The 15,789-nt window shown below is 43.0% G+C and overlaps 1 protein-coding gene across 1 annotated transcript in view; it reads left to right on the top strand.

The window, feature by feature from the left end:
- Window positions 1-15,789, top strand: part of LOC119086849 (nesprin-1-like) — a 191,335-nt gene that overhangs the window by 124,141 nt on the left and 51,405 nt on the right. The window contains 3 exon segments of the mRNA XM_037200369.1: window positions 2,497-2,652; window positions 10,878-11,036; window positions 15,312-15,478. Of these exon segments, the coding sequence (XP_037056264.1) occupies window positions 2,497-2,652; window positions 10,878-11,036; window positions 15,312-15,478 (482 nt within the window).

Raw genomic sequence — 15,789 nt, 5'->3', positions numbered from 1 at the left:
AAGACCAGCATGATTTAGTGGCTGTAAGATTTACTCTCTGCACACCTGTGTAACCAAGCACAGTGCCTGGCCAGCACTTTTTGGCTGAGTAATAGACTGATCATATCAAAAAGTAACTTCATAAATGCTTCCTTTCAACTTAACCATTTCTGGTGTTCCACAAGCATTTTTATATTACTGCTGTATGATACTCCTAGTTAAAAAGTTATAAAAATATACTCACTGAAATTTGAGAACGGCAGCATTAGGAAATTAAAAAGTGATACACATTATACCAAAGGTGATGAATGAAATATATTGCTATGTTACACTAAAGTGCATGTGAAGGTCAACTGATGTGGTGCATTCAAGAGGCTAAGGCAAGAGGACTCTGAGTTCCAGGCCAGACTGGGATACATAATGAACCCTTGCCTCAAAAGAAGAAGATGTAAAAGCTATGGACATTAAAATGAGTTTATTTTAAACCTGTGTAGTTACCTGGGTAATGGTGGTGCTCTCCTTTAATGCCAGCACTCAGAGGCAGAGGCAGGCAGATCTTTGTGAGTTCAAGGCCAGCCTGATCTACAGAGCAAGTTCCAGGACCAGCCAAAGCTACACAGAGAAACACTGTCTCAAAAAACCAAACAAACAAATAAATAAAAACCTGTGAGGTTAATCTAATAAAGAAAATTTCTGATAAGCAGGAATGGGCATGATCTAATACCAGACTCCTCCTGTATGCCAGTGGTCTCTCATTTGGTGTGACACATGTTCATGGGGACATTGTTGTTTTTCTTATGCTAGATGAGAAAATAGAAGAGTAACATTAATGTTTCACATTAGTAATTGACAGATTTATCTGTATTTCCAGACTGTATTTCAGCCACACTGCCTGAACTACAGGTAGAGTCTGAACCTGGCTTGGTTGCATGTAGTGGGGTGTGTGTGTGTGTGTGTGGTGTGTGTGTGAATGTGTGTGTTCTTGGTTTAGTTTGGTTTTAGAGAGGATTTTACTCTGTGTGTGTGTTTTGTATGTGTGTGTGTGGTGAATTGTGTGTTTTTCTTTGGTTAGTTTGGTTTTAGAGAGGATTTTACTGTGTAGTGTGTGTTGTGTGTGTATGTGTGTGTGTGTGTGTTCTTTGGGTTTAGTTTGGTTTTAGAGAGGATTTTACTCTGTGTGTGTGTGTGTGTGTGTGTGTGTGTGTTGTGTGTGTGTGTGTTCTTTGGGTTTAGTTTGGTTTTAGAGAGGATTTTACTGTAGAACCTCAAACTCACAGAGTTCCTGTACCTCAGTCTCTGGAGTCAGTGCTAGGAGTGTAGGCAAATATCACCACAGTTAACTCTTTCTTTTTAAATTCATGAACTGATGCTTGAGTTGCAGGGAGGAGCAGGGTTGATATTAAAGAATACGGTCCTTACACTGGTATAACAATTTAATCTGGCTAAAGGTATAGACAGAATGCTGTATATTTATTCACCTGGAAAGTCTGGTCTTTTGGCCAGTAAAATACTTGGACAAGTGTCCTGCTTTTGAGTTTGGAGATTAGGAGGACATGTTACCACACAGCTCCATTTATGCTGTTCCCCAAATCGCCCTCGGCAGCAAAACAAAGCAATTACTTGAAAATTTCAGACTAAATCCTTGTTTGCTTAAATTGCCTGGAAAGTTAGCCCCAGATAGTACTGTTAATTACTTTTTCCTTTAGAAACTTGTCTCTGGTGTAAAGAGACAGGAAAGACAGAGAATAGACTGTATGAAATTCTCCATTCATCCACTAAATGAGCTGGAATCTAAAAGCAACAGCTGGCAGCGAGCGACAGTGACAACATATTACGAAACTGTTCACCTGTCACAGCGTGGGAGACACCCACATCTGCTCATTGGAATATGGCTACAGGGATTTTTTTTTTCTCCAAACAATGCCCTCCAAAGGACAAGTCCATAATCAATAGCTTCAATAAATCTCTGGTCCTACAGAATGTGTACCTAATAAATTACTATAAGTGGAAGAGAAGCTGTAACAAAGCTTGATATTTCGTGGTCAGCCTTTATCACAGAATGTGTCAACTGAGCATGTACCAGTGACGTTCAACCTAGGAAATTTTTCTTTTTAAATATTGTATTTGTGTGATCAGGAGCCGGACAAACTAATGGATGGTTAAGGGGTTCTGAAATCAGTTTAGATGTGTTCATGGTCTCAGGGTTGTAGGATGTTATAAATTCAGAATAAAGGCAGCCATGACACTTTAAAATCTTGGATCTTGAGAAAACAAACACCATCCTAAAATGATCAGTGTGGTGGTGAATGGATGGAAGGAAGGTTTTTCAGGGAACCTTGGTGTTTTATCAGAAGCACTGGCAGGTTTTCCAGTTAGGTAGGATGCAAAGAAAACAGAGCTCGAGTTTGGCATTCAGAAAGAATTTGTAGACAGGGAGTTGTACTAAGAAGGGCCACCAGGGCCCCTCCAAAGGGTTAAAGCTGTCATGGGGGTTCATGGATGTTTGTTCCCATGTAGGAATTGGAAAACGCCGTTGGGAGGTGGACAGATGACCTGGCGGAACTCACCCTACTGAGGGATGCCCTGGCCGTGTACATCAGTGCCGAGGACGTCTCCATCCTGAACGAGCGCGTGGAGCTTCTGCAAAGGCAGTGGGAAGAGCTGTGTCACCAAGTAAGATGTGGTTGGAAGGAGGAAGTAGCTCCTCGGGATGGGAAGGTGGGGGGCAATCCATGACACCAGACAGGCCTGATCCATGTCTGGACTCACCCTGTGACTCACTGTGTAGACAGAGAAACCTGTGTTCATTGCCAGAATACTTCAGAATAAGGACAACTATATCATCATATTATACTTTGGATTCATCTATACTGAAGTGTTTCTTTCTCTTTCCTTTCCTGGCCCAAACTATTGTGCTTTCTAGGTGTGAATTTTCAGCTGGGTCAATACTGGCGGTGTGTTCTGGATTTTCAACATGGAAGAATCACATTGTTTTAGTTTTAGTAATAACAAGATTCTAGAGATAGTTTTTTTTGTTGGAACAGTCATAGTTTTTTGTTATGAATTCATGAGTGCACGGCCTTGTTAGGCTGACCTTATTTACTAAATGTCCTCCTGTGTGTGCAAGTTGCTAAAGAAGATTCTAACTTAATCTTTGAAAGGGAAGGATGGATGCAAAGGCAGCAGGAGAGCATCCTGGGCAAAAAGGGACATCGGGTAAAGGTTCGCCATGAAGCCTGCTGGCCACCTAAGAGCCCGCGGCTGCACTTGGCAGAAGTGTCGGTGCCTTGTTCTTTAGTGCTGTGCCCAGAGGACCACATCTGCCTCACTGCCAGCTGTAAGACACCCTGAGTACCATGCTGACACACTGCCGGCTATAACATAACCCGGAATGCCTGCCACCCTGCTGGCTATTACACACCCAAGCACTGTGCCTGCCACACTGCGAGCTGTAACACCCCCTGAGTAGAATCCCTGCCACACTGATGGCTATAACACGCCCTGAGCATCATTCCGGCCATGCTGCAGGCTCTCATACACATTTGTTCAGTGGATCGGTCCTTGCAATTTGTGTGGACACAGGTCGTAAATAGAAATTCTTTCCATTAAGTGTCCAATTGCACTGGAACCAAAGTCAGCCGAGAAAGTCCTATACAGTTATGAAGAAGAGTCTATAATGAACAGATGAAAACAATGCATGAAGATGCCGGCTAGCTCAGGGTGGCGGGCATTGGTGAATGCACAAAAAAACGTTTCTTGAAATGGGTAAATCTTAAGTGCTGAGGTGGGGGGCAGAGGAGAGATTGTTGTACAGGGAACACATACATCATTAACGAGGTTAAAGCATGGTGGGGGTGGAGCGGTGTGGATCTTAGAAGGAGAAGGACTGGGTCCGTGGCAGGGGGACTCTGCGCGCCCAAACTTAGGTTTCTTTGCTCCTGTGCCAACCACTCTGCCTGATATTTCTGTCTCTCTTCATCCTCCCCAGTTGACCTGACATTGCGGATTCTTTTCCTCATGCTTCTAGAACCATCTAACAGAGTTTGAGAGGGCTCTTACTTATGGTTTGTTTGATATTAAAAACAAACGTGTTCCTTGAAACCCCCAGCCCCCATACTTAATCTACACCCAGACTTTGCTCACATAATGGATCAAAGGGATATTCACTCACGTGCTTCGAAGGTGTTTCAACAGTTCCCTGTGAATGTACCCTTGCAAAGTGAGGGATACAAGGAGATGTCTCTCACTGACATGTTAGCGTTCTGAGTTGTGAAACACGAGAGTGGCCACCTTTCACAGAGTGCCATGTTCTCAGTGTATTTGGTGAGGAGCCTCTGCAGAGTTCATACAGAGAGTGACAAGATTAATCATCACACAAATTATTTTCTGAACGCTTCAGCATGCACACATTACTACAACTACCATCTAATAATATACAGGTCTTATCATGATACAACATATAAATGGAAGGTATTTGATGGGTACTGATAATTAAGAAATTATGACAGTGTTGTTCATTTGCCACTGTGAGCGTGCTAATCTCTCTCTCTCTCTCTCTCTCTCTTCTCTCTGTCTCTCTTTGTCTCTGTCTCTCTCTCTCCCTTTTAGCAATATTTCCCCTATATCAGCAGTCCGTTTTTTTTTTTTAGATGCACTTACTTGTGTAGTTATTTTATATGTATGTGTGTGTGTCTGAGTGTATGCACATATACCATGAACATGCAGGATCACACAGAGGCAGGAAGAGTGTGTCTGATCCCAGGAGCTGGAGTTAGTACAGGGATTGTGAGCTGTCGTGTGGGTGTTGGGAAGCAGAGCTCAGGTCCTCTGCCAGAGTCGTAAGCACTCTTAACTGCTGAATTGTCTCTCCAGCCCCCTATTTATCACTTCCTTAATTTTGAGAGAAGGCTACAACTACCTTCTCTTCAGAATTCACCTCCTTGTTCCCTGCTAAACCTTCACAACATCCCTTCTTGGAGGCTGTGATCATGCCTAGCTAGACTGACTACTTTTCTTCTGGCTTGCTCACCTATTTTCTCTATCTTACAACCCTGTGAAGTCCTTTTTGGAAATATTCTACCCTTAGTATTTTCATAGTCCTGTGAATTCCCGTTTCCTCCTTGTTCCATGCCACCATGGAACACATGTTGTTTTTTTTTTTTTTAATAAATGTCTATAGTTTGATCCCAAGACTTGGAGGCCCTTAGATGCACAGGCCTTTTCTCTGGACAGCCGGTGCCCACAGTGGCTAAGTGTTCTCTGCATATGGCTAATAATGAAGGCCATGAACTACATGCATGTCCTGATAGTTTGGTTTCTCTGAGGATAAAATAGTGACAGAATTTTAATATTTGGGAGATGGAGAAAACTATGATCATACGATAATTTCTGATTCGGGGAAAATTGTGGAACAGTGCCATGGAAGTATCATTATTGCTAATTCTTAAGCCAGACATTCATATGTTCTAAAATTGCCCACTAAACTTAGATAAATCTGCATGACAATACATGACACGCTGTGAAGACATTAATCCTGTGCACCTGTGGCGAGTAGACTGGAACGTGAGAGAGAGAGAGGAAGCCGATAGAACATCCGGTGCTTCTAGAAACTTCCCCTGCCAGAGTCTTAAAGTATGAGAATGAGACATAATTATCCTGTACCCGTCCCAGTTTGATCTACATGTATTTAAACCAGTGAGAATGTAGCCTGGGGTCTGGCCAGGTGCCAAGATGTAAGAATTCTGGAGCAGGGACACAGAGGAGTTACTGACTCTCGAGGCTGTTGTTTCTGGTGAACTGATGTCAAATATGAAACCACAACAGGGAACAAGCCTGTGCCTCGTAAAAGTCGACAAACTCAGCTGAACGTAGGTGACATTATGTCTGCTAAAGGAGGGGAGAGCCTGCCCTGCTCGCTTAGAAGCAGCTGAGGAAAGGTGAGGTGTAACTGGACCCACAGATGAGGATGAGGAAGACAGCCGTAAGTAGATGCTGTGGCGCTTCAGAGCAAACACAGAAGGGATGAGGTTTTCAGCCACCCCAAGGGATCTGTCCTAGCTGGGCCCAGTTGCGGATTATGTCACTTTTCTTCTTCTGTTTCTTTGTAGAACCATGTGTGATTCTAGCTGTAATGTAAACATCTAACACCACACCACTAGAATCACTCAGTGGTGTGTATGTGTGTGTGTGTGTGTGTCTACACCCACAATGTCATGATAAAAATATTTACTGTTAGAAAAAACTGTACTTCCTGTTCAGCTGTCTCACTCTGGAGGCAATGCACTGTGGTTCTACCCTTAAGAAAATGCAAATATGTGCTGAGCTGATAAATTCAGGATTTCAACTGTATCCAAGAAAAGAAATGGTTCATTAAACATAGCCTAAATATTCAGTGTATAAACAGCATCGAATGCCACCCTTCTTACGAATTTATATCTTTGCAAAAAGATTTGGGCCCTGGCTCACACCCAATGGTTGCAGCCCACATATTTAGTTTTTTTTTTCCAGTCATAGCTCCACAGTAAACACATGAAAGCAATGCTTTCATGTTGCAAGACAAACACAAAGGACGTGTGTGTTCAAGCTGGTCCCTGGAGATGCTGAACACAGGAATGCTAAGGAAAGAAAAGACCAGACTGAGATGGGGAGTTGGCAAACCCGTGTTGTATACCAGCCTTTTCTAAGCTGTCTGCTTCCTTGTGCCTTCCTGTCCGCACACCACATCCTGGAGCATAGGACAGCCCTCGACACACTGACGATGACTCTCTATTGCAAACACTAAATGCTTGTGTTTGGAGAAAGTGGAATGTCAGTTCACAAGTGACAAGAGGAAGGCTTATAGAAGAGGAGTGACTTGCGGTGGTCTCCTCGGCAGCGTAGTGGACACTGGCCTTGGGTCTCAGCTGCTTCTGGATGTCTGACCCTAATGTACATTACAGCCTGTACCAAAGATGCCAGCTTTTCTGATCCTGCCTTTCACTGGCCCAAAGCTGGTACCTGAATTGTCCAACTCACCCTGGGATAGGGTGCACCTACTCATCAGAGAAATAGGTGATATCCTTCTGTAATCACCCCCCCCCCTCCGCAGGTGTTGATGAAGGGGAGCCCTGGTATCCATGTTTGGATCATGGCCAACATGTGGAGGAAGTTCAAGAATGGGACAAATACATCTCAACTCCTAAAGAGGAAGCTTCTTATCCTTAGGGAAGAGTCACCAATCCTGAAAGTTTCTTGTCAACTGAACCCAGGTTTTAGCCACAGCCCCACTCCCCCACCTCCCCACCCCCGCTTCCCGTTTCTGATGTCATGTGAATGACAGGTGGAGAAGTCACAGTCTTAGTGTTTTAGAACAGCAGATTCTTCTGTGCTGACTGGCCGTACCATAGAACAGCGTCTGGGTAGAGCTCGGAGTAGATGAGATTTGTCTACAGGACCTTTTGACTCATATTCCCTATGAATCCTCACCCCAAATGAGTTAGTTTATCGCCACTTGTCTCCTCTGTATTTTTCCACCTCAAAGAAAATTAGATGGCAGACTGAGTTACATTGGTGAGGTAACACTGGTCGACTCGGTAGTGATCCCAACCTGGAGAAATATTTTATCTAAATGGGCACAGTTAACTCAGAAGAGGGAACTTCTAATGGAAATTTTTCAAAAGCCGTGGTAGGCCGTGTGGTCTCCTCTCCAGGAACCTCATGTTCCTGAGGTTGGTCTTGTGAAAAGTATCCCAAGGCTTGTGAACTGCTTCCCAGCTCATCTCGGGTATACAATCGTAGACAAATGGGACTCTATGGGACCTTGAGTACTATCCTACCTAATCACTGTGAGAGCCAATCAGAGGCAGCATTGGTAACCAAGAAGCATAGGGTACCTTAAAAGTGTTTTTATTTCCCTATTTAAAGGGAGGTTAATTTAGAATACAAATGCAGTGGTCCATGCCTATAATCTCACCACCTTACATTTGTGGCCAGCCTGATCTATGTAGCAGTACCATGACAGCCAGGGCTACATAATATCAAAAAACTAAAACACACAAAAATAAAAAATAATGAATGAAGGGTTCAGGCAAGGTCTGGTAGTCAATAGCTGTTAACTCCAGCATTCAGGAGGCTGAGGCAGAGGGATCATGTCTTCTAGACCAGCCTGACTGCTAACTTATTGTGTGATGTGAGACTAAGCCTGAGATCCATACTGAGGTCCTGTCTCAAAGCAACAGCAACCCAATATGCTGTTAGTAAATAGGCTAATAGTAAAAGGAATATTAAAAGGTAGGAAAATGTCAGCAATTTTAGTGGCAAGTAGAACATGTACCTTGGATGCTTAACATACAGCACTTCCACTTAAACTTATTGAAACGTTTCATAATAAAATAGTGAGTTAAATACTCCCAAATCCAAACCACTGAAATTGATGGGTTTGCATTTCATTCAGCAGAATCAGTGACTGGTTAACATGTCATGGGCCTCGGTGGACCATTCTCCAGCTTTCTGCTACCATACTAATCATACTTCATTTTGCTGATAGATGGTGACACTCAGCTAGAAACACTCCTAGGTAACTTAAACAGCACTGCAAAATCATGAGCATTATGAAGGCACAGAATCTTAGAATTCTAGAACGAATCATTCTAGACTCTGAGAAACAAACCATTGTGTCAGCAGCAGTTAAGGAACTCTAAAAACTCAAAAGTAGACTGCCAAGTTTCTTAAATGGGCATATGAATTGTTAAACTTTTCTGTAAAGAAGATATACACATGACCAAGAAAGGTCATCAGTACCATTATCCATTAGGGAAAGATGAATGAAAATCATAGTAGTAAAGTACTTCTTACCTCTAATGCAGCTCTAGTCAAAAAGACGGAGAATGACCATGTTGTGAATGTAAAGCACTGCAGCCACTTTGAACAAAAAAATTGTTGATGTTACTGTATCATCCAGCAATCCTACTAAGGACATACCTAAAGAAATGAATACCTGTGTCTGTGTAGACACTAATGCATGAGCATGTGTGGCAGCAGCATTCAGAGTAAATCAGGATTAGAATCAACCAAGATGTCCACAGTCAGATAAATGGACAAGTAAAATATACTGCGTCTATCATAGTGAACTGTTGCCAACAGTGAGAAAGAATGAACCATGGATATATCCCTTGACATGGGTAAACCTTTAAACTACGCTAAGTGAAAGAAGGCCACCAGAAAAGAACACAAACTGTGATTCCAGCTTACATGGAATGTTGGGAATAGGCAAACACATAGAGATGGAGTGTGTGTGTGTGTGTGTGTGTGTGTGTGTGTGTGTGTGTGTGTGTGCGCGTGCGCGCACGCCTCCACATATGTGTGTTACAAAAGGTAATATAGTATATTGCTTATATCGTTGGGGTTGGGTCGTCTGATAACCTCTGTCTGCATGCTACACAGACTCTGGGGGGAAAAAAGCTAAAGCTAACCTGGTACATGATGCTGCATTCCTGGACAGTCCCAACTCAGTGCTGAAGGCCTGGAGGTTCCCTAGAGAGTCACTGGTTTTCAGTCCACACTGGAGAGTTGAAGCACCTAGAGTATGATGTCAGAGGAGGGAGCAGGAACAGGGTCGCCACACTCGCTCAGGAAGCAGAGTCAAAGGCACACAGGTGTATGCTCCATTTTTCTGAGACCTCTTTATGTCTGGGCTGACAAGTGAAAAATGTCACCCACTTTAAGGGTGGGTCTTTCCCCTTCAGCCAATCACAGACAGGTCCCGGGGTGTGCCTTCTAGATGATTCTATAGCCCATCTAGTTGACAGTCAAAACTAACCACACTGCTGACAGGCACTGATATTTGGGGTGGGGCATGAAAATATTCTGAAATTGATCATGGTCATAATTGTACACCTCTGAATATATAAAAATACATTTAGTTGTATGCTGTAAAGAGACTGTTATGTGAATTATATATCAGTGAAGCTAAAACAAAAACAAACAAACAAACAAAAAAACCTGCCTGGTTCGTTCTAATAATTCCAGATAAAACATGCTCACTCAGCTTGCATACTCTTCCACATCTTTTTAAACATTCTGTGTTCTGTACAAGTTTAATGTGAAATGTTGATTATTTACATTTTAAAGGTTAAGAGCTAAAACCTGTGTCTATACAATGAAAACCAAAATTATACAAAAAAAAGAAGGAAAAGAAATAAAAAGAAAAAAAAACACTAAAAATGCGGAAGTGAAGGAGTTTGCTAGGGTCAGAGCTGAACGCCAAGAGTCATTTTCTGCTTCTGGAGTCATCTTCTGTTTCTGTTGGCTTTCTTCTCAGCACACACTCCAGATACAGGAGACCCAACTGATGTTTCCTCTCCATTCCATTCTGTCCTTCTGTCCTTCTGTCCCTCTATTTAAAAAAATTATTTATTTGTATTTTACATGCATGAATGTTTTGCTTGCATGGATGTAAATATGCCAGGTGTGTGCCTGCTTCCTGTGGAGGCCAGAAGAGGGCATCAGATCCTCCCCTCCACCCCAAACTGGAGTTACAGGGGGTTGTGAGACATCACATGGGTGCTGGGGGTTGAACCTGGGTCCTCCTTGCAAGAGCAGCAAGTAGTCTGGACGGCTAAGAGGACATCATCTGGCGCTGGAGTTTCAGAAGGTTGTGAGCCACCATGTGGGTGTTAGGCAGTGAACCTGGGGTGTCGGGGGGTGAGCTTGGATTCTCTGCAAGAGCAGCCGTTGATCTCAGCCTTTTCTCCAGCCCCTTTCACTCTCTGTATTTCTTTTGGCAAATTCTATATTTCAGGAGACAGTGGCCTCCTGGGATGTCCAGGTCCTGCCCATTTCAGCACGCCATTCCCTCCTCGGGGTAGGAGTGCTCTCTTGTTGTTACCCTTCTCATAACCATCCCACCTTAATCTTCCCAGGTCTCCTTAAGACGGCAGCAAGTGAGCGAGCGGCTGAACGAATGGGCCGTCTTCAGCGAGAAGAACAAGGAGCTCTGTGAGTGGCTGACCCAGATGGAGGGCAAAGTCTCCCAGAACGGAGACATCCTCATTGAAGAGATGATAGAAAAGCTCAAGAAGGTGAGCGGAGGCTGAGGTGGGGTGAGCAATGGGAGGTGGCCGGGGGTCTCCCTTCTTCCCCGGTGCTTTCCTGTCCCTGTGTACTAAGCCGTGTCTTCATAACATTCATTATGGAAGACCCACTTTACATACAGAATCTACAGGGTGCGTTTGCTTGGTGAGGAAATCAACTTCCTGCTTTCTGCCCTGGAGGAATCATTTACACACACCACTTTTCTCTCGTTTTTATTTCTTATGAGTTGGTTTTTAGAGATGGGCATCACGACAGAGGAATTGAAAGGAAAAATCCTAAGGCAAATTAAACTGATTTTTCCCTAGAAAATATGATCTATGGGCCCTCAGTAGAAATGAAGACATTCCTGGGAATTCTGAACTCCTATTGTTATAAGCTATCCATGCATTATGAAATTATTTTGTGGGTTTACTTGGACCTAGGACATTTTTTTTTTATGTCTAAGCAGGGCTCACTGAATTGACTCATAATTTTAAATGTTTGTGTAGGTTTAAGTCAAGTTTCTACATTTTGAAGCAAATATTCATGCCAGGATGTCGATTTGTATGTTTCATTAGCACACATAAGGTGTGTTTTTCGTGTTTACTTTTTGTTACCTGCCTGGTACAAGAGCCCCATCAGGCTGCAAACCTGCCTGGAACATGGACAGAATCTGTGGTGTTCTCTGCTCTCCACACTGCGTCCGCAGCAGAACCTAACTTCTCATAAGCATGCAGTTCATGTTCGCTGAACACAGAGATTACAGCTTTATTCATTCTGAAGAGCAATACACATGGTTATTGGGAAAATTTCTCTTTCTCAATGCACACACATACAGAGCAAAGTTAAACTCCAAAGCCAACATATAGCATTGATGACTTTATTAGTTTTCTATATAAATATGAAAAATCTCTGAGTAACCAACTTGTTTATTTGGTCCTTATTCCTGGGCCAAGATGATACAGGCTTTATTGTAGCATCTACTAACAGTGGGGCTTTGCTGGTTGCTAGGTGTCAAAATGTTGTATTAGGCAGGACTGTTCTACTAGTTACATTCTGCTAAAGAGTAATTCTTCATTCAGTGTCTCTATATTCTTATTGCTTCTCTTAATGAAATACAGAATGTACACTTTGGGAATGGTTAAAAAAAAAACTTTCTAGAACAAAATATAGCCAAAATGTGAAAATGACTAAACTTCAGTTTTTCATGTGGGTGATTTTATTGTATTATTTGCTACGATATTTGTTGGAAATACTCTTTGAGTAGGTGAGCCTGGTGGTCTGGGCCTGTCATCCCAGCTACTTGTGAGCCTAGGCAACAATATCTCATGTTCAAGGTCTGCCTAGGCTACAAAGCGTGTGCAAGGCTAGCCCAGGCAATGTAGTAAGACCTTGTTTCTTAATGAAGAGCAGAAAAAGCCAATGAGGTAGTGGAGAGTGGCATTGAGAACATAGTTTAGCGGTGAAGTTCTTCCTTAGCATGCAGGCAGCCCACGGTTGACTCCCAGTGCACAAAAGTAAAGAAGGAAAAGAAAAGAAAAGCTCCTTGAAATACTAATTCTACTAGTTTGTAGATAAAGTAAGTTGGGGAACTCGAAAGCCTTGATTGTCTCTCTTGTAAATGTGAAGCATTACTAGGAAGTGCTCAGCATGTTTGCCCGCGTAGGAAAAACCACGTGACAATCTGCTCGAAGCCAACGATCACTGTCTATTGGCATCGACATATATAAAGTCTTCATAACTGACGTGATGTGCATAAACACACATATACACATTCATGGATACGCATGCGTAATGTTGTCACAGACATGCCTATGTGTGCATGTGTCTTCTAAGCCTGTTTTCAGCCATTCATATGCTGAATAATTCTATGTATACCATAAATCATCTTTTTAGTGACTATAGCAGTAAGATATGATTCCCCAATCATATTCCAAGTTGCATCTATATATATTCTTCTATTGTGTTTGGTTTGCTTTCTTTTTGGAGTGCTAGAGCTTAAACTCAGGTCCTCACTAGTGCTGCATAAGCAATCTACCTTTGAGCCACTCCACCGAACCACATGTTCTTTTTATTGATTTTCTCCTTTCACACTTTCATACATGTGTATAATGCTTAATTATTTTCTCCCCTCTTTATTTTCTCTCTCCTATCATTATCAAATGCGCGCGCGCACACACACACACCTACACACCTTGTACTCTCTTTCCCAGATGCATGACTTTTAGCTTTGCTTTGTGACCCATTTGTTGAAACAAGGCCATCTGTTTCAGCACTGGATTAGAACTCTCCACTGAAGCCTGGTGAGCCATCCGTAGGTGCACAGTTGAAGGCAGTGATTCAGGAGTGAGGAGTGGTGGCCCTGAGCCTTTCCTCTATCCAGCCCTGGCTGTTAGTTAACAGATCCATTCTTAAGTCGCTCTGGTGTAGGTATAAGGTAGCTACTGTGAGTTTGCGGTGGTTGTCATGGCTGTTCCTTTCCTAGAAGATGGCATTTCTCATCCCTTCTTCTTGCCAATAAGATGGCTTATTTATTTGCATCCCCTCTTGAATAATGTTCCGTAAACCTTAAAGAAGGTAGTTAAATGTCTTACTTGGGGCTGAGCACTCACTAGTTACTTAGCCTCAGCATCTTGTCTAGTAACACATCTCTGAGTCTACCTATTTGCTGAAAAGGAGGCTTCCATGATTAAGGCTAAGAATACCATTTGTCTAAATATTTATAAAAGCAAATACTTAGAAGGCATTTTGACCCTATGACAATTTTTTTAAGTAAAAGTGATCAGTCATGCCAACCTCCCCAACCTATGATCTCCCAGCTATGGGTGTTGACCATATTTACATTATCTGACATGGACTCCTGCAGGGTGGGCCTCAAATTCAGCCAGGGAACAAACAGTTGGTTACCTCCATGGCAGTAATGCCACTATTACACATGCTTCCTGGCAGATTGGCCTTGCAGTTCATAGAGTTAACCATGGGTGATGCCTTTTCTTTCCCATAAATCTGCATAGCACCTTCTGAGACTTTGAAAGCTAGCTGGTAGGGAAGAAGCTTTCAATTCAGTTTTAGCAGCCAAGGTATGTGGTGTCTTCAGCCACAGCTCTGTCCTCTTACCCAGTCCTTGGTGCAGGTAGCCAGGAGGGATGGCCAGAGCTTGCTTTATTTTAAGGACATCTTTGACTAACAACTCACTAGGCTTCCCACCCTAGGATTGGGACTTTTGATAACCTACAGCTTCCAGGAATAGCTTTTTCTAGCTATTCAGTGTATCTACATTCAAATGCCATTTTTAAATTTTCTTTAGTTTTTTGAGGATGTGGTACAACATGCTTTTGTCACATTCACCCCATCCACCAACTCTTCCCAGGTCTACTTCCCATTCCCTACCCTCCCAACTTTGTGTCTTTTTTTTTAAACCCATCAAGGCAAACTTGTGCTGCCCAAATATTCTTGGGTGTAAGGTTTCCTTTGGAGCACGGTCAACTTACCAAGGACTACACTCTTCGCAAAAACCATCTCCTCCTCTTCTAGCAGCTAACGACTGTCAGTAGCTCTACCACTGAGGGTGGGATTTTGTGCCCAACTCCCATGAAATACTTAATTTTCTAATTATATTTTTATTTTGGTTATAATAAGGTACTGGGTTTCCGTACGACTTTTTAATAACTTCTTCATTTTGGCTGAACCTTTCTCCTAACCTCTCCTCTCCCCTATCCTGCAACCCTTGCCTACTTAAGCCTCCCACCCCCAGTCTTCTCTCTCTACTTTGAGATCGCCTTCACCTTTCGATTCTCTCTCCCTTAAGGCCGTCTTCTCCCTACGTAAGCCACAACATGCATGTATATGTCTATATATTTATTTAGCATTTTTATGTTTGTTTGTTTGTTTTTGAGAAAGGGTCTCATGCAACCCAGGCTGGTCTCAAACTCACTCTGTATCCAAAGAAGATCTTCAACCTCTGATTCTCCTGCCTCTACTTCTCAAGTGCTGGGAGTCCAGTCATACGCCATCGTACCAACCTAGTGCCCTTTTAAGTAAACAGAAAGTGCCTTACAGTTCCTTTCAGAAATTCCATGCCATAATTGAGTCTGGATGCCACATTATCAGGAGCAATAGGCACTATTAATTCGTACACACATAGATTGATGTTCACACACACAGTGTTCCTGGGGCCCAAACTGTCCAAATAGTAGAAACTGTAATTAGCATGTTTCCAGAGACGCCAGATGAAGGCATTAAGAATATGCCTTCTGACCTCAGTGATTGCTTTTATTGTGCAGGATTATCAAGAGGAAATTGCTGTTGCCCAAGAGAACAAAATCCAGCTCCAGCAAATGGGAGAACGGCTCGCTAAAGCCAGCCACGAGAGCAAAGCCTCCGAGATTCAGTACAAGCTAGGCAAAGTGAACGACAGGTGGCAGCATCTCCTGGACCTCATCGCGGCCAGGTAAAAGGCACCAGGTGTACTAGGACGCCAGCGGGGGTGCAGGGGGGCGGGATGCTAATGCCTGTTCGTCCTCATTCATCTCAACCAAAGCAGTGGCTCTCAACTTTCCTAATGCTGCGACGGCCCTTGAATGCAGTTCCTCGTGTTGTGATGACCCCCTAACCATAACACTATTTCTGCTGCTACTTTATAAGTGTAATTTTGCTACTGTCAGGCTGTAAATAGTTACTGTTAAATGTAAATGTTTTTGGAGAGGGAGGCTTGCCGAAGGGGTCACTACCCCCAGGTTGAGAACCACCAAGCTAAAGGGA

This window comes from Peromyscus leucopus, chromosome 8a (assembly GCF_004664715.2).
Source record: "Peromyscus leucopus breed LL Stock chromosome 8a, UCI_PerLeu_2.1, whole genome shotgun sequence".
NCBI lineage: Eukaryota > Metazoa > Chordata > Mammalia > Rodentia > Cricetidae > Peromyscus > Peromyscus leucopus.
This window is presented reverse-complemented; position numbering and strand designations above follow the sequence as displayed.